At 50.2% G+C, this 24615-nt stretch overlaps 1 protein-coding gene across 3 annotated transcripts in view; it reads right to left on the bottom strand.

The window, feature by feature from the left end:
- RAB44 (RAB44, member RAS oncogene family) overlaps positions 1-24615 on the bottom strand; it is a 33722-nt gene that overhangs the window by 5046 nt on the left and 4061 nt on the right. For all 3 annotated transcript variants that reach the window (XM_047859620.1, XM_047859621.1, XM_047859619.1), the window contains exons 2-11: positions 24062-24279; positions 14040-14151; positions 12875-13043; positions 11474-11620; positions 10735-10825; positions 10246-10341; positions 7681-7868; positions 5631-7108; positions 1600-1681; positions 292-406 (exon numbers count right to left, since the gene is read on the bottom strand). In XM_047859620.1, the coding sequence (XP_047715576.1) occupies positions 292-406; positions 1600-1681; positions 5631-7108; positions 7681-7868; positions 10246-10341; positions 10735-10825; positions 11474-11620; positions 12875-13043; positions 14040-14151; positions 24062-24268 (2685 nt within the window). In that variant the 5' untranslated portion in view covers positions 24269-24279. The remainder of the gene's footprint in view (positions 1-291; positions 407-1599; positions 1682-5630; positions 7109-7680; positions 7869-10245; positions 10342-10734; positions 10826-11473; positions 11621-12874; positions 13044-14039; positions 14152-24061; positions 24280-24615) is intronic.

Raw genomic sequence — 24615 nt, 5'->3', positions numbered from 1 at the left:
TTGCGTTATTCCCAGGTGTTAAGAAGACACCCCCAAGCTACTGCATATAGGAAAGAAATGTTCATAAGATAAAGGAAGTAGTTTGTTTTGGAGGCGGTACTATGTGGTTGTGGTTTCTTTGTGTGACGATGCCCCCCGCCCATCCAGCCACCTGCCCTCAGCGGGTCGCATCACCCACGAGTCTGCTGTGTCATTTGTAATCCTGGGAGAAAGGGGGGGGGGGTGTGGGCAGGGTGCAAGTTCCCTCTTGGTTCCCCAAACTGGGGCCAACCCCAGCAGCCATCGGCTCACCTGGAGACAGTCCAGCCAGTGGCGCACGTGGGCAAAGCTCTCCTGGGAGGTGACGTCGTACATGAGTACCACTCCATCAGCCTTTCGGAGTAGCTGCCGAGTCATGCTGTGGTACCTGCCCAGACGGTCTGCGTGAGGCCAGGCCTGGGGGGCTGACCCCATGCCCTGGCCTCTCCAGGCCTTAGCTACTTCGTCTGCAAAGTGGGGCAAGGAGCCTCACCTGCTTCTAATTGCTTCCCAAACAGAGTTTTCCTTCTCACAGGGTAGTTCTCGTTGAATAGGCAACGGTTCTCATGGCTCAGACTTCAGAAGGTACCAGCCAGCACCCAGTGAAAAGTCTGACACCGCCCCCCCCCCCCCCCGCCACCACCCCCATCCTGCCTCCACTCAGTCTCCCTCCCCGGGGGCAGCCAGGGTTAGCAGTTTCCAGAGGGATTTTATGAACACACACAACTGTATATGTGCATACACGCACACACATGGTAAACACAGTGTAAAGTCCTCACTGTATTTGTTAATGCTCAGTCATCTGTACTTTGCTTTTTGAGTTCGTAAAACGTCTTGGAGGTGTCTCCCCACGGGTGCAAAGGGAAGAATGCTCAATCTCTTTTGTGGCTTCATACTATTCTACATATTGGGTAGAATCAGCTAGGCCACCATTCCGGACATTTTGGTCATTCCCGGTGTTTCACAACATAAGTGATGTTGTTTTGAACGTGTCGAGACTACAGTCATGTACGAGTTGATCAGCAGAGTAAGTTTCTGGAAGCAGAGCTGCTGGGTCAAAGAAGATGTGGGTGGTTTTTTGTTTTGTTTTGTTTTTTTTTAAAGAGAGAGAGAGAGAAATAGCATGAGCGGGGGAGGGGGAGAGAGTGGGGGAGAGAGAGAGGACGTGGGCTTTGATCCCACGACCCTGGGATCATGGCCTGAGCCGAAACCAAGAGTTAGACGCTCAGCCGAGGCGCCCAGGCTCCCCAGAAAATATGCCTTTTAAGTTTCGATCGCTACTGCCTAACTGCAAAGGGGCAGGCTGGCGTTTTCAGAACAGGCGATGGGCAGCCGTCCCTGCAGGCCATGCGGGGATGGCCCTGCCAGCTGCCCTGTCAGGCCGAGGGGCCCTTGGGTCACCTACCCCACCGGGGCTTGACTCACCTCTCCTTCCCCAGCCTCCTAAATCCTTAGGGGCTGGATACCTTTCATGCACGTGGTTGCCTCTTGCCTACGTTAGACTCTTCGAGGTCAGGGCTGCCCTCCACCCCGCTGTACCTCAGCGGCCCTGACACCATGATTACAGACAGGGCCGGTTACCTCTCCTGGCCAGCCGTGTCCCAGAGCTGCAGCACGAAGCGCTTGTTGTCCACCAGCAGAGTTTTGACCCGAAAATCCACGCCTAGGACACACAGAGGGCATCAGGTCCGCTTCTAAGTTACCATCCAGGGCTTCCAGCCAAGACCTGTCCCCGGTACCAGCCCCTCGGGCTGCCGGGCTTCCCCTCAGCTCTCCAAATCCCATCCATACTCAAGGGCCCCCGTCTGCCAAGAAGCCTCTCCTGACCACCTAGCCTGTGGGCTTCACTGCCCCCACCGCACTCCCACACCCTGGCGGTCAGTGCCAGTTCGAGGCACCTTGCGTTGTTTCGACCTCTGTGAACATATCCGTCTTCCCACCTGTACGGCAATGTTTATTCCTCAGGTCCCTCAAGAAAACCAGTTTCATTATTTTATTTTTAGAATATTCCCTGTTTCGTTCCTAATTATGGAACAGACAGCAGGGTAGAAACAGACAGCCTAGGAGGGCAGGAGGAGCAATGCCGTCAGGGATGCCTGACTGTGAGCTGCCCGCCCTCAGCTGCTAGCTTTGTGACCCCAGGCAGGTCACTGTACCTCTCTGAGCCTCCCTTTCTCATCTGCAAGATGACAATTAATTTTTTTTTTATTTTTTTGAACGTTTATTTATTTTTGAGACAGAGAGAGCATGAACAGGGGAGGGTCAGAGAAAGAGGGAGACACAGAATCTGAAACAGGCTCCAGGCTCTGAGCTGTCAGCACAGAGCCCGACGCGGGGCTTGAACTCACGGACCTCGAGATCGTGACCTGAGCCGAAGTCGGATGCTTAACCGACTGAGCCACCCAGGCGCCCCATGCAAGATGACAATTTAAAAAGACCCGCACCGGGGTGCCTGGCTGGCTCAGTTGGGAGAGCACGCGGCTCTTGATCTCAGGGTCTTGAGTTCAAGCCCCACGTTGGGTGTAGAGCTCACTTAAGTAAATAAATATCTGTTAAAAAAAAAAAAAGGTTTTAAAATAAAACAAAAGGACACACATCGCAGAGTGGTTGGGAGAATTAAATGACTTATGTTTGAGGTTCAGCCCAGTTTCCGGAGGGGGTTCTTGGGAGGTGATCATTTTCACCATTATTCTTTTTATTTTTAATGTTTCTTTATTTATTTTGAGAGAGAGCACACATGAGCAGGGGAGGGTCAGAGAGAGTGGGAGAGAGAGAATCCCCAAAAGGCTCTGCACTGTCAGCGTAGAATCTGACGCGGGGCTCGAACACACGAACTGTGAGATCATGACCTGAGCTGAAGTCGGACGCTTAACCGAGCCACCCAGGCGCCCCTCACCACTATTCTCATCTCCCTGAACCCTAGCCCTTCAAATTTCCCAGGTCCACCCCTGCCGTGGTCATGCTTTCAGACCCTCTCTGTCCCTGGAGATATGAAGGTAAGAGTGAAATCCCGGGGAAGTGTAGAAAGTTTGGGGTGCACCTTCCTGCCAATCCCCACTTCCCAAGGAAATCCGGCAGAGTAGGGGGTGAGTGAGAGGGGCTTCTTTGTCCCTTTCCTACAGGGCCCACTGTAGGCCTCAGGCCAGCTCAGGAAAGGGGTGCCTCCTCATATCAGCCCTGAGCTAGTAGAGACTTTCCTCCGTCTCTTATGGTGACCTCCGTGAACACCAGCTGCTCTCCCCGGAGGCAGTCAAAACCACGGACCACCTCCCTCCCCCTACTGCCCATGCTCTCCACAGGAAGTGACCACCTGGGAGACCTGACTGCAGAATGGTGATGCAGAAGTCTGTAGCATTTACTTCTCTTTACTGCCCTCTTTCCTGAATGTCTTAGGAAGTCCAGGGTCTGCAGGAACTTCCGAGATTGTCTAATCCAAGCCCCGGTGATAATATCCAGCTTCGGCTTAAATACCCACCGTGTAACCTACAAACGACTCTTTCATAACCGCCCCCCCTCATTACCCCCGCTGTTCTACCTCCCTGTCCATCCCCTCTTCAGCCCACCCATACGGCCCCCATACTGTCCCCCAAACATGCCGTTAAGAATAGAAGTGATCTCCTTCCCAAGGAATCTGCTATTTACATTAAGAGTATAACAATGACCTCTTTCCAAAGGAATCTCCCCAGGGAGAGAGTAATGCTGAACCCAGGAGAGGGTAAGACCCAGAAGAGGGTAGGGCGTGTGCTTTGAAGGCAGGAGACTATGGCTATGAACTTTGGGCCCCAGCGAGGGCAGGAAAGTTAACCAGGTCTTCAATGATCTGTTTCCCTCATCTGTAAAATGGGGCTATGGAAAATGCACATTCAGATATAACCCATTTGGCTCTGGCTCTGGGACTCCACCTAGCCCTGTTCTTCTGAGAGGGGGTGAGAATGGAAGAGGTGACGCTGGGTGGGGAAATGTTCAAGACTGGGGAAGCCAGAATCGTCCCCATGGATAATGAAGCCAGATGGATGGCAGCCACCAGGGGGCACCAAACCGCAGCTGGCCCTGGGACAGAGTGGTCTCACCCACCTGGATCTCAGACACTCCCAAGCTGCCTAGCAGTGAGCGCAGGCTCGACCTGTCTTTTTACAATTTTGCAACCTGTGTTTTTCTTGACTGAATTCTGTGGGACCTTCTTATCACATAATAACGGAGGCAGATCATTTAATACAGGGAGGGCTTCTGTAAGGAATAAGGCACGTAAGACAGGCTTGGGCACTGTAGGTAGTCAGTAACCAATAACTTAGCGATTAATAACGGTGGCCTTGCAGACCCTGTGACCCCGCTCAACATCAGACCAGGCCTGCTAGGAGTTCCCTACTCCCAAGGACGCTGCACTCTTAACTGGTTCCCCAGGTTAGGATTCTTAGAAAAAAGTTTGAGAACTTGTCTTAGAGCCTCTTGTGCATGAAGGCTGTCATTTACTCACTGGCCTGGCACTGGTCCCCAGACAGCCTGCACCCTGACTGACATGAACACACGGATCTCCCCCGTCTTTGTGCCCAAGTGGGTCTCCTCTTCATTCCTGAGCTTGCATTTCTGTGGCTCTATACGATGCCAAGTGGTCATATATCCTGACGTTTTTAGGTAGAGGAGTCTTTGTGGTTGGGGACATTTCATTTGCAGGGGCCACTGAATTAGACATTAGCAAATATTTACTTACAATAATAACAATAAAAACAGGGGTGCCTGGGTGGTTCAGTCAGTTAAGCGCCAGACTTTGGCTCACGTCATGATCTCGCAGTTGGTGGGTTCGAGCCCCGCGTCGGGCTCTGTGCTGACAGCTCGGAGCCTGGAGCCTGCTTCGGATTCTGTGTCTCCCTCTCTCTCTGCCCCTCCCCCCCTCAAAAATAAGTAAAAAACATTTTTAAAACTTAATAATAATAAAAAACTATTTATTGAGCACTTATGACATCCCAGATATTATTCTAAGACTTGACTTGTACGGACGGAAGTAACCCTTACAACCATTCTAGGAAGTTAGCACTCTTGTCCCCATTATATGCAGGTGAGGGTTTGGGAGCTCAGAGGGGTTAAATAACTTGCCCAAGTTCATACTGCTAGCCAGTGGCAGAGAGGGGATTTGAACTCAGGTACTAACTGACCCTACTCTAGAAATACATTCTGTGTAAAGTGTTCAACTTGCCCAAGACAACTTCCTGCCAGAGCTTGGCTAACTGGCCGGGGGGGTTGATCCTGAACAAATGTGAGCAGCAGGGACCCCCGCAGTGGCCTGCCCACGGCCCATGTGGGCGGAGACTTGCTTGTTTTCACCATCAACCAGCATTGGCCCCTAAATTGCAGGGTGCTTTGTTGATGTGGCACATTATAAGCTAATCAGATCAATGCAGCAAAGCAAATTACCTATAATTAGAGATAATTAGTAAAATAGTAAGATTATGCCCACATAAAATAAAGTCTAATGCAGGGCCCGTGGCCAGGAGAACCTGCAGCTTCCCCGGAGACGGCTCTCTCTGGCCCTGCTCCAGCCCCTTGGCCCCGGGCCCTGGGTTTCCCCTCCCTCCCAGGCTCCTCCCCCCTCTCCCCCGGCCCAGGTGGGCTCTTACCCACAGTAGCTGCCAGCCCAGGGGTGAAGGTGTTTTTGTGCAGCAGGTGTAGGAAGGATGTTTTGCCCACGTTTGAGTCTCCCAGGAAGACGATGTGAAAGAGGTAATCAGGGTTGGCTGGAGTCTCGTTGGCAGTGAGCGACCCTGAGGATGGGGTCAGCTCAGCCTCCTTGGAGTCACTTCCTGGGTCTTCAGGCCTGTTCTCTGCCCTTGGCTCCCTGGGTCGTAGGGAGCCTTGTTCTTCTGTATGAGCAGCTGTAGGTGAGGGCATGGGGTGGGTTTCCAGCTGAACCATGGTGGGGAGGTTCTGTGTGGGCTCCCGGGGCCCTGCTCCATCCCCGCGCTGAGCCCCCTCATGGGGAGAGTCCAGTGGAGGTGACTGTTTTCTAGAAGCAGGGGCCCCTGCTTCAGCCTGAGCCTGCGGTACGTCATGCGGGCGAGGGGCAGGCAGGCCGTCTTGCTGGGGGTGTTCTGAATGCCCCGTTTTCAGGCCATGAGCCTCAGTGAACTGCCCTGAACTGAGGTCTAGGCTTCCTTGATCCACCTGTTTCCTTTCCTCGACCTTGGGCTCTTCTTCTAGACTCTTGCGGGAAAGGGTGGGCAGGCCTTCTGGCCCGAGGACCTGGCTGTGAGCTTCTCTTGGCCCTCCAGGATGGCCCTCCTGCGCACCAGGGCCCAGCTGGCCCTGCTCCAATCCCTCTGTGGGAGCCCGACCCACAGGCTCCGGATCCTGGGAGGGCTCAGCCAGCCCCGGTGTGGGGGTTCCGGCTCCTGGGGACCCCAGTCCTAGCTCAGAGCCAGCGGCGTGTGGGTCCTGATGCAGGAGGGCCTCTCTCTGCCTGGGCGGCTTGACTGGGACAGGCCCGGGCTCTGGGCTCTTGTTGTCATCTGAGTATGAGGCCTGGAGCTGTTCGCTGGGCCCAGCTGGGGCCTGGGGAGGAGAGGAAGTCACCGGAGGAGGGGGTGCATCCTCCAAAGGAATGAGCATTTTGAGTGCAGCTGCCACTAGGCTCCCTGACTCCTCACTCGGGGCCCCTGGGGAACTCCCGTGGAAGATGGCCTCGGGGCCGGGCCCTGACTCCTCCTTAGGTTCCAGGCTGTGAGGCTGGACAGGCTGCTCTGGACTGATGTCCTGCCCACCCACGTCCACTCCTTTCCCCTCCGTGGCCCTGGAGGGCGCCCCCGTGGGGCTCCTTGGAGCCCCATCCAGATCTGAAGGTGGCCCCTGACCAAACGGCAAAGAATGCAGCTCCGAGATGGAGATCTGCCTGACTACTCGGGGCGTCTGGGGGCCTGCCGGGGCTCTCGGGGTGGAGGGTGGGCTCCAGGAGAGCTGCAGGGCTCTGCGCGAGGAGGTGTTGAAGCTGTTCAGGAGCTGGTCCCAGTCATCCTCATCCCCAAATAGTCCAGGCAGGGGGGCCTCCTCTGAGGAGACTGCCTTGGTGTCTGGAGCTTTCTCCTCACCTGCCCTGGGGACACTAGAAAGGGTTTAGGAAGCTAAGGTCAGGAGAGGGGCAGATAGATGTCATACCAACCCCGCTTACATGTCTCCCCATCGGTAACGCCTCACAGCTGGCCCCGCTCCCGGTCTCTCTCTACTCAGCAGTCCTTCTCACCCTGCACGCACCCCCTTCCTCCCCCTCAACCAATCCTGCCCATCCTTCGGGGCCTATATGAAGCCTCACCTCCTCCAGGAAGCCTCCCCTGACCATCCTGGCCCATCTCACTCCTCTGGGCTGTAACAGGTAGAGTGAGTACCTGCCTGGGATCCATTACCACACTAGACCATGTGTGTGTGTGTGTGTGTGTGTGTGTGTGTGTGTGTGAATCCCAGTTGTGTGACCTTGACACATGACTTTCCCCTCTCTGTGCCTTACTTTCCTTGTCTGAGAAGCGGGCATGAGAATGTCAGCCTGGCATGGTTGTTGTAAAGCTTAAGGAGGGAGATTCTGGGGGTGTTCTGGGTGCTGACCAGAGCCTCAGAGAACTCCCTCACCTCTCTCAGGAAGCCCCTGGTCCCCACCTCAGCCCAGGGATGGCAGCTACTTGCCTTGGTTCCTCCTCCGTCTGCCAGGACACGTGGCCCCTGGCGGCATTCAGATGCCCCCTGGTCACCTGCAGTCGTTCCTGCGCCTCCTCCAGCCGCCCAGCCAGGTCACGCTCGGCCTCCCGAAGCTGCCGGTTCTCCGCGTTGGCCTCCTGATGTGTGCTGCTGAGGAACTGGACCTGGGCCTCCAGCTGCAGGAGGCAGGGTGTGAGGAGGGGAGAAGCCCAGCTGCCTTCCAGGGCGACAAATAGCCTCCAAAGGCCACCGTGGGGTACAGACCCCAGGCTTCTGGGTACAGACCCCAGGCTTCTGGAGACCGAGCTTCAACATAACATTGGAGGGGGGGCACCTGGGTGGCTCAGGTGGTTGAGCGGCCGACTCTTGATTTTGGCTCAGCTCATAATCTCAGGGTTCTTGAGTTCGAGCCCCACATCGGGCTCTGTGCTGACAGTGCGGAGCCTGCTTGGGATTCTCTGTCTCCCTCTCATTCTGCTCCCTCCCCTGCGCGCTCTCTCTCTCCCTCAAAATAAATGAACTTACACACACACACACACACAAAGGATTGGTGGGGGGGTTACCCCTATTGGCCTAACAAGCTCCATTACCTCCCACCCAGGAGAGACATTTGAATTGCTGGGGTAGAGAGGAGAGAGGGAATTGTATAAGGAACACACACTGCAGCACCACAAGGGCCTGCCACGTGAATGGGATCACACCCTCCTCTGCTCAAAGCTCTGTGATGGTTGCTCATCTCTGAACCCCATCTGGTCCGCTGGGAGCTCCCGAGCCAACAGCAAGTCACATGACTCGGAGATGGCACACAGCTGGGACACTCAGAGTGGAAGGTGAAACCTGCACCGGGGCATCCTGGGCCTTGCAGAGTCCCTCCCACCCCACTGGGTCTCGGGCCTCCCCCTTCACTACTCTCCCCTCCCTCTGTCTGCTCCAGCCACAGGTCTCCTGGCTGCTCCTGGAACATTCATAGCACGTGTCTACCTCAGGACCTTTGCACTCGCTGTTCTCTCTGCCTGGACTGCACTTCCCCAGATGTCACACGGCCCACCCCTCATCTCCTTCAGGTCTTCGCTCCAATGTCATCAACTCAGTGAGGTCTTCCTGGACTCCCCTGTCAAAACCTTTCTATCCCCCCACCCTGCTTCTCTTCTTCTCCTTAGCATTATCTCACATGTTATAGATTTTACCTGCTAATTTTGTCGGTCATCTATCTTCCTGACTAAGGCTATAACTCCATGGGCAGGGGTTTGTGTCTGTCATGTCCCCCAGAACCTAGAACAGTACCAGGCACTGGTAGGTGCACCATAAATAATCATTAGGTGAAGGAATGAATGACCTCGGGGGAGACCCTTCACGTTGGCAGGGGATGGGACAAAATGGCCCCATGTGGAAAGTCCAATCTCCTCCCTTGGCCGAAGGGGTCTGCCTCCATTTCCAAGGAGCAGCTGTTGTGGAGGCACCTGGAAATCAGCCCGTTGGGAAGGTGAGACCAGGTGACAGGGCCAGTCAAGGCAACGGTGGGAAAGGCTCTGGGAACCTTGTCCATTGCTGAAGGACAGCTGGTTGTCCTGGCGAGTTTACTAAGGATGGTGGTCTGGGAGTTGAGAAAGGAAGGGATGGTAGGGCAGGGTCTCAGACCCAAAGACTGAGTCACAATGCCAACTGGAAGTGACCACAGGCCATGAGCCCTGGGGCATCAGGGCAGCAAGGAGCTAGGTCAGACTCAGAGACGGTAACAACTGTGATGTGTAAAGCACCTACTATGTGCCAGGCACCACGCCAGGCCCTCAGATATAGCATCTGTTGTCATCCCAGTGGCCTTTTATTTATTTAAAAAAATTTTTTTTAATGTTTTTATTTATTTTTGAGACAGAGAGAGACAGAACATGAACAGGGGAGGGGCAGAGAGAGAGGGAGACACAGAATCTGAAACAGGCTCCAGGCTCTGAGCGGTCAGCACAGAGCCCGACGCGGGGCTCGAACCCACGGACCGTGAGATCGTGACCTGAGCCGAAGTCGGACGCTCAACCGACCAAGCCACCCAGGCACCCCTCAGCGGCCTTTTAGAGCAAGAGTTCTGATCTCCATTTCTCCGATGAGGAAACCAAGGCTCAGAGAGGTTAAAAACCTGCCCAAGGTCACTCAGCGGACAGTGGAGACAAAAGCCGAATACCACCCTGCCGCTAAGCCTCTCCAACGTTGAGCTCTCACGTTTGCCCAGTGCTTTCCTGTTTCAAAGTGCTTTCCCATTTATTACCTCATTTGACAAAACTAGCCTGAGAGATGCAGTAGATGTGGCTATTCCCATTTTACAGATGGGGAAACTAAGGCCGAGACAAGCAAAGTTGTTGCCTCAGATTTGCATGGCTCTTAATTGCAATGGCAGGGATTTGAACCTGGACTTTCCCAGCGGTCCCTCGGCACTGCCTGGCCTCATCTCAGCAAAGGGGGCCACTCTTATACGGGAGCCCAGCCAGCCCCATGAATTCTCAGGAGATGGGTGTCAGAGCCTGTGCTCAGAAATCGGGCTCCCGGGGAAGCGCTGTCACTCACCTCCCTCTGGCCCTCAGTCAGCCGCTGAAATTCACGCTCCTTGGCCTCCAGGACCTCCTGCATCTGGGAGCTGAAGGCCAAGCCCCGGGAGTCGCTCTGCAGAGCAGACAGGTTTCAGCCCCAGCGCTGCACACTCTAAGCCCCAGCAGGGCCGGGCCTCCCCACACTCCACCTCATCCAGGCCCGGGGCCTGGGTCCAGGACGCCCCAGCAGGGAGGGATCTCAGGACAACTTCCCTGACGCAGGCCTAGATGGTGGCCACAAGGAGACAGGCCTGGAGAGCGAGGCCTGGCAGAGATGGGCAGGGGGCTCAGGCACAGCTCTCCCCACCCCCTCTCTCGGGAATGCCAGCTGGGGCGGGGGGCGGTGACAGGACCTACTCCCAGCAGCCTCCCCGCTGTCCCCACTGGCCGGTCTCTGGCCCCGCTACTCGCCCCCGCAGCGAGTCCAGGGCAGGGGGGGAAGGGGCGGGCTGCCAGGGGAGACCACCTCGGCCTGCAGCTGCTGCTTCTCCCGGAGGATCTGCTGCTCCATTTCCTCATAGAGCTGTTGCACCTCTCGATGGTGATCAGAGTCCCGCCTGGCAGGGGTGAGAGGCGGGCGGCACGTCAGCACCCCGGGACCCTGCTGCTGGCAGGGGTGGACTGGGCCTGGGTTTAGGGTCCATCCCACTGCTCACCTCAGGAGCCACTGACCCCTGCCACCCTGAGAGCAGTCATCCCAGTAATAGCCTCTGACCTACTCACCCCTGCCACCCAGAGAATAATCATGCCAGTAACAGCCCCTGACCCATATGCCCTTGACATCGGTCATCACGCTGACTCCTGTAACCATCACCAAGATGTTGGTTCCCCTGGCCCTGCCCCATGGTCCCCGTTGCCCCCTCACTCCATCGCCGCTTCCCGTGTCACCATCCCCACCCCCAAACTCAGACTCCACGCCAAACCCAGGGTTGCCACATGCGTCATAATCTACAAGAGCGATGTCCCTGGAGGTGGGTGCCACGGTGGCCCTGCACTGAGACACGCTTGCCATCCCCATCGCTGCTGAGGCAGTGTCCTCCTCACCAGGCCCCCCAAGCCATCCCTTCTTCCAGCTCAGCTCTGCCCCCCACCAGCTCCCGGGCCCTGAGGTGAACCCCAGGCCTCTATGCTTCTGGAGCAGAGGGAATCCAATTTGCATTCAGCCAAACGGCAGAGAGCACGTACTCCGCACGAGCCCCACTCACTTCCGCAGGGTCAGCTCCAAAGCCTCTTTGTCGGCCTGTGCCTCCTGCAGGCGGCTGGTCATCCTGGCCAGAAAGCCCTCCAGGTTGCCTGCCAGCTGGGGCTCCTCCTGCCGCAGCTTCCCCCACAGCTGCCAGATCTCTGCCTGCCTGGGGAAGGGGGGTAGCCAGAGATTAGATATGAGGTGGGACCAGGAGGCAGGGCGCCCACTTCTCCATTTTAATGGCAACACTCCAGGAGACCCGGGCACCTGGGCCGCGTAAACCTCTACACCCTACCAGGTACAATTCAAGTTCCCACCTCCTCCAGGAACCTTGGCCAGAACCTCTCCCTTCCTGAACCCCCACAGCCCTTTGTCTCTCCACGGTTTGGCGATGAATTATGGCGTGGCGGGGGGAGGGGGACTCGGGGGCCTGACGGCCCAGGGCTTCCATTGCCTTCTCTCTTCTCCCGCTCTGTAGCTGTGTGACTTTGGTAACTCCCAGGCCCTCTCTGGGCTTGTTGGTAAAATGGGGAGGCTGATACCTGCCCAGTAAGGTCGCTGGAGAATGAGACTTGCCCAGTGAAAGCATCAGCTTGGAGCCTGGCCCACGGCTGGCACTCGACAAATGCTGCTTTCCCACAGATTTAATTAAGTCATGAAGACAGACGCCGGAGGGCTGAGCCCAGGCCAAGCTGCCAAGTGGGCAGATGGCTCCCCACCGCACCTGCCCTGCCAGCCTATACCCTAAGTCCCACGCTGCATGCCCCACCACTCCTGGCCCCACCTTCTGAGCGCCTGTCCTCACAGAGCCCCCTGAGGTAGGTAAACGGGCAACAGTGATTCCCTTGCCGGCTCTAAGAGACCCGGTGGGACCTGGGAGACGTGAGAGAGGCAGGATCCCCCTTCTATGAGCATGAGTGAACCCCATGAGCCCAGGGGCTGAGACAGTTTGGAGGAAATCCCTCCCCATCTCCAAACCTGTCCAGCCCAGGGCCTCACCGTACCTGAAACCACTCCAATCGGGGGATCCTCTTTCTGGGTCAAGAAAGGCACCCTCAGCGAGTCGTGTTTTTAAGAATGTGAGTACCCTGGGGAGCCTGATACCCCCAACCCACCAATCCTGGGAGCAGTCATATAGGGCAGGACAGGGGGAGCGAGTGGTGGTGGGAGGGACTCCTCAAGAGCAGACACCCTCCACACGGGCTTCATTTAATCCCACAACTGCTCTTAAACTCACAGCAGCTGGGAAACAGAGGTCAAAGGTTAGGCCACTGGCCCACAGTCACACAGCTAACAAGTGGCCACACCAGGATTTGCACCCAGCTCTATCTGGTGGCCTCCCACCTTGACACCGAGTCCGGGTGAGTCCTCGCCCCCACGGACTGGCAGGGCCCGCCCCCACACACAGCGCCAGCCTTACTCGGGAAGTAAGTGGCCTGCCCCCAGCTGCTGTATGAATGCGAAGAATGCCTCCTTCTCCTCAGGGTCAGCCTCCTCCAGCACCGGGAGGCTGACGGCTGCAGATTCCCTCTCGGAGGGCACTGGCCTCTTTCTGCGGACCCCGTGGGTGCTGGAGCCGAAGACGTTCTCTGTGGGACAGAGGGGACAAAAGGCAGCAGAGTGGGGCTGGGCTCACCGCCCCCCCGCCCCCATCTCCCATCTTGCCCTGCTTCAGCCCTTGGGGAGATAACTGCATCTGCGTTGGTCACATTTATACAGGGCCATGTTCATACGTTCGTCCTATCGACCTTGGGAATCTACTTAAGTTATACTCCGCCCGTTTTACAACGTGTAAATGCAGATTCCTGGCCTCCCTCTCTGTTGTCCCCCAAACTTTTGGAGGCTCAGCAGACCTGAGAACTCTGGATGGCTTTGCTGACATTTAAGGCCGAGCTGTGCTTTGCAGGGCCTCTGCAAGGACATCACACGTTCCATTCCCTGGGCTGGAAGGTATACCCCTATTGAGAAGATCAGTGGAAATAATGTACCCTGCCAGCCTTGGTCTCTTTAGGTCCTTTTGGGACTGTCTTGAGAATCAGGTGTTGGAGTAGCCCTGCCCAACGGGGACAAAGGGTCAGGGAAGTCCTCAACCACTAAATATCACCCTCTGCTGCTCCCTGGGGCCTGAAATTCCCTTAACCAAAGCTTTCCTCAGGCAGAAACGAGGCTTGTGGTCCCAAGAATGGGGGTGTTTAACTTCTTGCTCAAGGGAAGCCTTTTTTGGGGGAGAACACAAGTGAGGCATCAGAAAGTGAGCCTGGAGGCCTCCCTGGAGGAGGAGGGGTTGCTAAGGGGAGCCCCCAGACAATGAACTGCTTTCGATGGTGGTAAAAGAAGTGAACAGGCCTCCTGGGTTAGAGTTTTAAGATGGAGCTCTGTCTTAAACCAGCTGCCTGCCCACACAGGCTTAGTATCCTCATCTCCAGAATAATCCATATTGTCATCCACGCCCTGAATTGCTCTCAGGTGTGTGGTGAGGTCCTCTATTGCCTTTCCTGTCTGGCCAGCCTCCCCGTACTGGGCACACTGCATGGGACTCCTGGCTGTGCAGCAAGTCCCCAGAGGCCCTCCCAGGACAGACATACTGAGCCCAGAGCTGAATTCTTCGAGGGAGAGGCGTCCCTTCTGCTCCACATCCACCCAGTCAAAGATCATCTCCAGCTCATCCTCGCCACTCAGGAAGCTGAACTTGGCCTCCTGCAAGGAAGAGGTAAATTGGGCGCTGTTCCCACTGGGGAAGACTCTGGGCCACCCTCAAGAAGAAGAGGTGTTTGGGGACGTCTGTTCGGCTCAGTCGGTTGAGCATCCAACCGACTTCGTCTCAGGTCATGATCTCACGGTCGGTGGGTTCGAGCCCCGAACTGGGCTCTGTGCTGACTGCTCAGAGTCTGGAGCCTGCTTCGGAGTCTGTGTCTCCCTCTCTCTCGGCCCCTCCCCACTCAGGCGTGCTCTCTCTCTCTCTCAAAAATGAATAAACATTAAAAAAAGTTTTTTTAATTAAAAAAAGAGGTGTTTGCCTTCAGCCACTCCTATCTCCCCTCTCCCCAACTTTGGAGTCCCAGCCCCAACCTGTCCCATGGCCTACCCTTGAGGCTCCAGGACCCCACCCAAGACAGCACCCCCCTCAGCACGGCCTTGACCTTCCTCCACACTTTTTCCCTTTCTCCATCCAACATCAAAACTTATCTGTTCTGAGTCTCACCCTTTAGGATCCTAATAAAGGAGAGTAGCTAATCCTCCCCAGAATGTGTTTATCAGTATCCAAAAGAATTATCTGGAATTTGAAAATAAGTCCGAAAGGTTGACGGCACGTTCTTTCAGCATTCCACAGGGGCAAAGGCCACCCAAGCATCTTCTAGACTATAGGAATGTACTTCATTTCCTCCCCCGGCACAGACTGGAGGTCCCAGACTAAATGAAGTCACACATTAACCTGTAGATTTTGTCCAGGAGAGATGTAAACAATTTTCATCTGCTGGAACAGATAACCTCAAAGATTCATGGCCTGTTGTACATTAACCAGCTTTTTAAAAATCGAACTCAGCCATCTCATTGTAACACTTCTTTGTTATTCAGCTTTTTAAATGCTCTTTCAACCATTCATAATATCTCTCATTAATTAATGAGCTAAATAGAGTCTTTGAGATGGCTTTATTTTATTTTTGCCCAAGGGTAATAATTTTATCTTTTTGAAAATTATATTTTAAGAGTTTGGGAGGTTTCATGGAGATGCCCCAGTAAACTCAGATGTCAGAACCAAGCAACCTACGGTACTGGAGAGGTGCCTTTCATGGTCTCTGTGAACCCAAGCACTTTCTCTCTTGGCTCTTGGAGGGAATCCCATGTGTGACAGAACTTTAGGTTTGCTGACTCTGTTTCTAAAAAAATTTTTAATGTTTATTTATTTATTTATTTATTTATTTATTTTGAGAGAGAGAGCACGAGAGGGGGATGAGCAGACAGGGAGGGAGACACAGAATCTGAAGCAGGCTCCAGGCTCCGAGCCATCAGCACGGAGCCTGATGCAGGGCTCAAACCCATGAACCGTGAGATTATGACCTGAGCCGAAGTCAGATGTTTAACCAACTGAGCCACCCAGGCGCCCCATTGCTGTTTCTTATGTTGTTGTTGTCTTTTTTTTTTTTTTCCTCGCTGATTTTGTGTTTTCATTTTTGGTGGCCGCCATGATGGGGAATTCAATTTTATGGACCGGCCATTGCTGATCTCTGTGGGACGCATGATACAGACCTAGTGTCTAGTGTCTATTGATTGAGAGGCAACAGAAAACCTGATTTGCTGATCTTTGGTGGTGGTGGTGATGGTGGTTTTTCTACGTGTGCTCCAAAGTGGCGAAGCATTTTGTACCCACTGGGAAGGAGAACAACTCTTTGAGATCTGGACAGGTGAGTTTCGTGTGCCTGTGTTTACTTTTGACCTGTGGCCTGTGAGTTGTGGATATGAAGCCACTGTGTCTGTGTATCTATGTGTCTACATGTCTGTAATTCAGAAATACCTTTAACTCTTCTGTGAGTATGAAATATTTTTCTGCATCTGGAGGGTATTAATGACTTAGAGTACTATGTCTCTTACAGGGGTTCTGTGTTGATTGGTTTATAGAGACAAATAAGTGTTTATATAAATCTAATTTCCCCCCAAATCACAGAAAATAAAGAAACTGAGCTTCTAATGCTTTAAATGTGCTAGATTAAAAAAAAATTTTTTTAATGTTTATTTTTGAGAGAGAGACAGAGCATGAGTGGGGGAGGGGCAGAGAGAGAGGGAGACACAGAATGTGAAGCAGGTTCCAGGCTCTGAGCTGTCACCACAGAGCCCGACACGGGGCTTGAAATCACCAACCTGAGATTATGACCTGAGTCAAAGTCGGATGCTCAACCAACTGAGCCAGTCAGGTGCCCCGTGCTAGATTTTTTTTTTTTTTAATCCGTCTTAAAAGAAATTGCTAGCTCAGAAAGCTTTTAAGGAACCAAGTTAATGTAATTAATGTGGATCTTTGGCTAAATTAAATTGGTTTAAAAATTTTGCTTATAAAATATAAATAATATCTGTGTTTTCTCTGCTTTATATTAAGTATCATACAATTATACTTTCTACTTTTTATAAGATCTGGATTTCTTTTTTGTTTTTGTTTTTTTTTTATTTATTTTTTTAACGTTTATTTATTTTTGAGACAGAGAGAGACAGAGCATGAATGGGGGAGGGTCAGAGAGAGGGAGACACAGAATCTGAAACAGGCTCCAGGCTCTGAGCTGTCAGCACAGAACCTGACGCGGGACTTGAACTCACGGACCTCAAGATCATGACCTGAGCCGAAGTCGGCCGCTTAACCGAATGAGCCACCCAGGCGCCCCTGGATTTCTTTTTTGTGAAGAAACTAGTTAATCTGAATTTTCCACACTTCTGATTTTGTCTCACTAATCAAATAATCCAACATAATCCTCACATAATGTTTAAGATTATAAAAATGTGGGGCGCCTGGGTGGCGCAGTCGGTTAAGCGTCCGACTTCAGCCAGGTCACGATCTCGCGGTCCGTGAGTTCGAGCCCCGCATCAGGCTCTGGGCTGATGGCTCAGAGCCTGGAGCCTGTTTCCGATTCTGTGTCTCCCTCTCTCTCTGCCCCTCCCCCGTTCATGCTCTGTCTCTCTCTGTCCCAAAAATAAATAAACGTTGGAAAAAAAAATTAAAAAAAAAAAAAAAAAAAAAAAAGATTATAAAAATGTAAATTTGGGTTCAACTAAATTGATTCATTACACAATTCCAAGATCCTTAGGTAACTTTAAAAACATGAATTAATATTAATTAATAAAGAATTTTAGGGGGTGCCTGAGTGGCTCAGTCTGTTAAGCATCCAACTCTTGATTTCAGCTCATGTCATGATCTCACAGATGGTGAGTTCGGGCTCAGTTCATTATTTCAAGCACTGCTTTGGGCTCTGCACTGACAATGCAGAGACTGCTTGGGATTCTCTCTCTTTCTTCCTCTCTCTCTGCCCCTCCCCCATCTCTTTCTCTCTCAAAGTAAATAAATAAACTTAAAAGAAAAGAAAAGAAAAGAAAAGAAAAGAAAAGAAAAGAAGGAATTTTTGGCTACCTGGACAGTTTCTGAGAAAAACTGAAACATTGGGGCACCTGGGTGACTCAGTCGGCTAAATGTCTTACTTTTGATTTTGGCTCAGGTCCTGATGCCACGGTCATGGGACTGAGCCCTATGTTGGGCTCTGTGCTGGGCGTGCAGCCTATTTAAGATTCTCTCCCCTCTCCCTCTTGCCCCTCCCCCCCCACTCTCTCTCTTTCTTTTTCTCTCAAAAAAAAAAAAAAGAGAGAGAAAGAAAAAGAAAAGATAAAACATTGCTAAGCATGATTTTAAGTTTATATCCTTTTACTTCTTATTTTTATGTGCAAGAGAGCAGCTAGACCTTTGAGTCATGTTAATGAGTCAATTCATTCCTGCCACTTTAAATAGTTGTGCAAGGCAAAGCAGAGATTCAAGTAGATATTTGTACACCCAAGTTCACAGTGGCACTATTCACAATAGCCCAAAGATGGAAACAACACAAGTGTCCATTGAGGGATGAACAGAAAGACAAAGTGTGGTCTATACATACAGTGGAATATTACTCAGCCTTAAAAAGGAAGGAAATTGTGACACATGCTATAGATAACATGAATGAACGTTAAAGACATCATGCTAAGTGAAAGAAGCCAGTCCCAAAAGGCAAATATTGTATTTTTCCAGTTATACAAGGGACCCAGAGTGGTCCAATTCATGGAGACAGAAAGTAGAATGGAGGCTTCTAGAGGATGGGGAGAAAGGAGAATGGGATTTAGTGTTTAATTGGGGCAGAGTTTCAGGGCGCCTAGGTGGCTCAGTCAGTTAAACGTGCAACTTTGACTTGGGTCATGATCTCACAGTTCATGGGTTCGAGCCCCACATCGGGCTCTGTGCTGACAGCTCAGACCCTGAAGCCTGCTTCGGAGTCTGTGTCTCCCTCTCTATCTGCCTCTTCCCCTTGCGCTCTGTCTGTCTGTCTCTCTCTCTCTCAAAAATAAATAAATATTAAAAAAAAAAAAAAGAAATCTTGCAATATTTGTTGCATGTAGATGAAAATCAAAACTGAGGGTATAAACTGTAACAAAATCTGACATCAAATATGGCTTGGGTTAGGAGGGTGAAGGTTAAATTTAAAAACAATATTTATTTATGTATTTATTTATTTATGGTTTGGGTTAAAAAAAGAGCATCATCAGAAGAACTACCAAATTAGAAGAGATGTTCAAGCTTTATGTAGGTAAAATGTCATTAATACACTATTTCAGAAATTTCATGCTTTATGGGAAGGCCCTGGAGATTTCTCAATGCCTTTGCAAGTGCTTATTTTCAGGGGGAGCACTGATCAAACCCTTATGAAATCATTATGTGCAGTATCCCAACAAAGAACTTTACTCTCTTCTACTCTGATAATATTAGTTACTGTAATAAATAATTACAGCTTTTCAGTCTCGTTACCAAATAAGTTTCTGCTTTCCTATTGTGTCCTGAAGTCTCCGGTAGAATCTGCAGGCCACAAAGGACTGACCCAAAGACTTGTGGGAAAGAACTGCACCAGGTTCTATGCTTCTGATACCTCTGTTTCTGTTGTTTCACTTGGGTACAAGGATTCTGAGCTGACATTAGCCGACCCTCAGACTGAACTGGTGGACTGACAATTTCTAGGACACTTGAGTCCAGAAGCAGCCAGCTCACCCAAGATCCAGCAGGACAAGAATTAATTACATAGAACGGAGTGAATTGTTCAACTGAGGTTAGACATTTTAATGTTTGTTTATTTTTGGGACAGAGAGAAACGGAGTGTAAGCAGGGGAGGGGCAGAGAGAGAGACATACACACAGAATCCAAAGCAGGCTCCAGGCTTTAAGCTGTCACCACAGAGCCCAACGTGGGGCTGGAACTCACGGGCCATGAGACCATGACCTGAGCCAAAGTTGGATGCTTAACTGACTGAGCCACCCAGGCTCCCCTGAAGTTAAACATTTTAAATGCTGTCTGAATCTCACTGACTGACCCCCTCCTGTATCAGAAACCAACAATTTTACTGAACCTCCTTAGTTTCCATGTTAACATAGTTATTTACACAGGTTCAATAAGAATCTATCCTCCTTTCTGTTGGGATATAGCTGGATGAATCAATTGTGTAACTGATGAGTCATGTAGGAGAATGATTCTCACTTAATCAGACATGACGAGTCCATTGTAAAGAACAGCCATGGAACCAATGTCTGCAAAACCCTTCCAGAAACCTGGCCTGGAGCCAGTTGATAAAGAAAACCACTTTCGGGCAGGAGAGGGACCTTAGTAAAATTGGGAACCCCAAGGAGAAAGGAAACCCTTTGCATTTATAGGGGCTGCAGGTAAAAGGTGGTGGAGAGAGAGTCTTGGGTTTAGTTTCCTGGCCTGAGGATAGAAAATAGGGTGGCCAGCTTGACCCAGTCTGCCCTAGACTTTCCCAGTGTTAACCCTGGAAGTCTCTCATCCCGGGTACCCCTCCAGTCCCAGGCAAACTGGGACAAACATTCACTCTACATAGAAGAGCCAATAACAGAAGTTTTAAATCTAAGGTCCTGCATGAAAATGTTTAGACAGAAGCTAAAATGGCTTAATGCCTTCGAAGTCTGGATTTGCAGAGCAAACTCAAGGATGCACATGTTTCACTTATGGAAACCTAATGAGAATTGGCTTTTTTATATCGAGAATAAGCTTGGGAGAGTATTTATCATCACAGAAAATCACCTGAATACTTGGAAACTTGGAAACAGGGCCGAAAGGTAGAGAGCATGTCGCTTCAAGCATTGTCTAGACTAGAGGAATGCACTCAGTCCATCTCATTGTTTATCTTTAATTAAAAGTCCCAGACGTGCTGAAGTTACTGGTTAACTTGTGGAGTTTTGCCCAGGAGAGATGAAAATAATTTTTGTCTAGTAGAACAGATAACCCCAAAGATTTACAGCCTGTGGGATATCAGCCATGTTAAAAATTGAACTCAGCAATCTTATCCTAACACTGTCCTGTCAGATTGCCTTTAAATACTGTATCCTAGCTTCTTACATACTTTTTGAGCCAGTCGTAACATCTTCCTGGCTCCTTCATTAATCAACAACAATAATTCATTAGATAAGAACTTTGATAAGTGTTGATTTTATATTTACTTGAAAGTCTATTTTTTACCTTTTTGAAAATTATATATACATATATATAATTTATGTATAGATTATATATATACGTATATATAATTTATGTATAGATTATATATACGTATATATATAATTTATGTATAGATTATATATACGTATATATATAATTTATGCATAGATTATATATATACGTATATATATAATTTATGTATAGATTATATACATGTATATATAATTTATGTATAAATTATATACATGTATATATAATTTATGTATAAATTATATATATATGTATATATATAATTTATGTATAAATTATATATATACATATATATAATTTGTGTATAAATTATATATGTGTGTATATATAATTTATGTATAAATTATATATGTGTGTATATATAATTTATGTATAAATTATATATGTGTGTATATATAATTTATGTATAAATTATATATATATTTTTTTTAACTGAATTATTCTAGGGAGTTGGCAGAGGCTCCCCTGAAAAAGTCTTATTAATTAATTAATAAGTCATCTCTGCACCCAACATGGGGCTTGAACTCACAACCCTCGAGATCCAGAATCACATGCTCTACCGACTGAGCCAGCCAGGCTCCCCTGAAAATTATATTTTAACGTCAGCCATTTGTACCTTGTGGCCCTGAGGCTAGAACACAAGAAAGGTCAGTTTTGATGGGGGAAGGACAGAGTCTGGAGCATGGAACAGTGTCCGGAGGAGACGGGCAGGCCCAGTGTGACTCCAGCAACCCACATGGGCCCCTTTGCAGAGAATGAGGAAAAACCAAAGAAGAATTGGTCAATGTTGGTCTAGGCCAGAGCCTCAGACTTGTTATTCGAACACACAACCATGGCCGATCTTATGTTTCATTGATGTTTACGGTCATCGACATGGTTTGACTTCCAGGACTCTGACTGCTCCCCCAGGATAAACTTCCCTGCTCAATGGGCCCGAAATTCTATCACTTGCAAGTTCCTTCTTTGGCTTGAAGTCCTTTCCTTTGTTAAAATGCAAATATTTCTGGAAGAGTGGCACACATAACGTCTTGTCAGTCATTTAGTTACACATTAATATAAACAAATTCCTCACTTTTTCTGAGAGCAATTTTTATTTATTTATTTACTTGCCTCAGAAAACATGTGTATTTGTCAATTAACCCAGAGAACATTTTGGGAGGCAAACCATAAAAGACTCTTAAATACAGGGGCACCTGGGTGGCTCAGTCGGTTAGGCGTCCAACTTCGGCTCGGGTCATGATCTTGCAGTCCATGAGTTCGAGCCCCACATCGGGCTCTGTGCTGACAGTTCAGAGCCTGGAGCCTGCTTCAGATTCTGTGTCTCCCTCTCTCTCTACCCCTCCCCTGCTCACACTCTGTCTCTCTCTCTCAAAAATAAATTAACATTAAAAAAAGAGAGAGAGAGATTCTCTTAAATACAGAGAAGGAACTGAGGGTTGCTGGAGGGGTGTTGGGTGGGGGAATGGGCTACATGGGTGATGGGCCTTAAGGACGGCACTTGTTGGGATGAGCACTGGGTGCTGTGTAAGTGACGAATCGCTAAATTCTACTCCTGAAACCAATACTACACTGTATGTTAACTAACTCGAATCTAAAAAAAAAAAAGGTAATAATTTGTGCCAGACACAAAAACATTAATGTTATCGTGTAACAAATGTGTTTTGCAGGCAACCAGCTCAAATGAAACCAACAAAACGGAGAACATTTCTTTGCATACAAACATAAATACCTGATATGTACATTGTGCTTTTTGCCCACTGGTCTTTATATTTTAATTAATTAATTAATTTTTAATGGAAGCATCGTTGACACACAATGTTATATTACTTTCAGGTGCAGAAAGAGAAGGAGAGAGAGAATCCCAAGCAGGCTCTGCACTGTCAGTGCAGAGCCCGATGTAGGGCTCGAACCCACAAACTGGGAGATCATCAGAACCTGAGCTGAAAGCAAGAGTTGGACGCTCAACCAACTGAGCCACCCAGATGCGCCTATGATACTCTTAACTGTATTCCCAATGCCGTATCTTTCATCCCCATGGCCTCCATAACTGGAAGCCTCTGTTCCCCACTTCCCATCAGTCTGTCCTTTTTTTTTTCAATGTTTGTTTATTTTGGGGAGACAGAGAGACAGACAGTGCCAGCTGGGGAGGGGCAGAGAGAGAGGGAGGCACAGAATCCGAAGCAGGCTCCAGGCTCTGAGCTGTCAGCACAGAGCCTGACACAGGTCTGGAACCCACAAACCGTGAGATCATGACCTGAGCCAAAGTCGGACACTTAACCAACTGAGCCACCCAGGTGTCCCTCGCCGGTCTTCTACTCACCTCCCCTCTGGCAACCAGTTTGTTCTATTTATGAGGCTATTTCTGCTTTTTGGTTGTTTGTTCGTTTCTTTTGATTTTAATTCTACATACAAGTGAAATCATAGATTATTTGTCCTTCTCTGACTTATTTCACTTACTACAAAACCTTCTAGGTCCATCCATGTGGTCACAAATGAGAAGATCATTTTGTATGACTGAGTAATATTCCTTTATATGTATATGCCACATCTTCCTTATCCATTCATCTGTCAATGGACACTTAGGTTGCTTCTATATCTTGGCTAATAATGCAGCAATGAACACAAGGGTGCATATATCTTTCTGAACTGGTGTTTCTGTTTTCTTTGGGCAAATACCCAGTGGTTGAATTATTGGATTGTAGGGGTTTTTCTATTTCAAAATACTTGAGGAACCCCCATCCTGTTTGCCACAGTGGCTGCACCAATTTACATTCCCACCAACAGTGCACGAGAGTTCCTCTTTGAAAGCAAATTTTGGATGAGAGAAAGGACAAAGAACAGGCATGCCCTGTCTTCCTGGGATGGAAAGTCTCAGACGGCTACAGAAAAGGGATTCAGGGGGCACCTGGGTGGCTTAGTCAGTTAAGCGTCTGACTTCGGCTTGGGTCATGATATTGTGGTTCATGGGTTCAAGCCCTGCATCGGGCTCTGTGCTGTCAGTGAGGAGCCCGCTTTGGATCCTCTCCACCCCCCTCAGAAATAAATAAACATTCTTTTTTTTTTTTTTTAATTAAAAAAAAAATTTTTTTTTTCAACGTTTATTTTTGGGACAGAGAGAGACAGAGCATGAACGGGGGAGGGGCAGAGAGAGAGGGAGACACAGAATCGGAAACAGGCTCCAGGCTCTGAGCCATCAGCCCAGAGCCCGACGCGGGGCTCGAACTCACGGACCGCGAGATCGTGACCTGGCTGAAGCCGGACGCTTAACCGACTGCGCCACCCAGGCGCCCCTAAATAAACATTCTTTAAAAGGAAAGAAAGAAAGGGGATTCAGAGGATGAGCTAGGGACTTGGACTCACCGCCAGGTCCTCGCGGGTGACAAAGCCCCTCTCCTTGGCACCACAGTCCTGGAAGAAGGCTTGCACTTCGGCAGCCGCCTGGGAGGACCAGGACTCTGGCTCTGGGGCCGCAGCAGCATCCAGGCTATCGGCTGCTTCTCTCATCTGCCGCCGGCGGCTGGAGCCCAGCTTGCGGCCTTTTCGGGAAACTCTCTGTTCACTCTCCATACTGCTTCGGCCTGGGGACAGAAGAATGGTGAGGGGGTACCGGGCTGCCGAACACAGTCACTCTGCTGAAAACCCTCTGGTGGCCTTTTCCTGGAGAAAAGACACCATGGCTGATGAAGCTGATTGGACCCCAGCTGGCCTCCCCAGCTTCATGCCCCATCCCCAACCTCGTGGCCTCCAGCATGAGGCCTTTGCCCTTTCTGTTCCTTCTGCCTGGAATGTTCTCCCCCCAGGCTATCTCCCCCAAACATCTTTCAGATGTTTGCTCCTGGAAAGTCTTCTCTAAGGCACCTGGGTGGCTCAGTCGGTTGGAAGTCTGACTCTTGATCTCAGCTCAGGTCTTGGTC

This window comes from Prionailurus viverrinus, chromosome B2 (assembly GCF_022837055.1).
Source record: "Prionailurus viverrinus isolate Anna chromosome B2, UM_Priviv_1.0, whole genome shotgun sequence".
In the NCBI taxonomy this organism is placed as follows: domain Eukaryota; kingdom Metazoa; phylum Chordata; class Mammalia; order Carnivora; family Felidae; genus Prionailurus; species Prionailurus viverrinus.
Note: the sequence above shows the minus strand (reverse complement) of the source record. Positions and strands in the feature narration are given on the sequence as shown.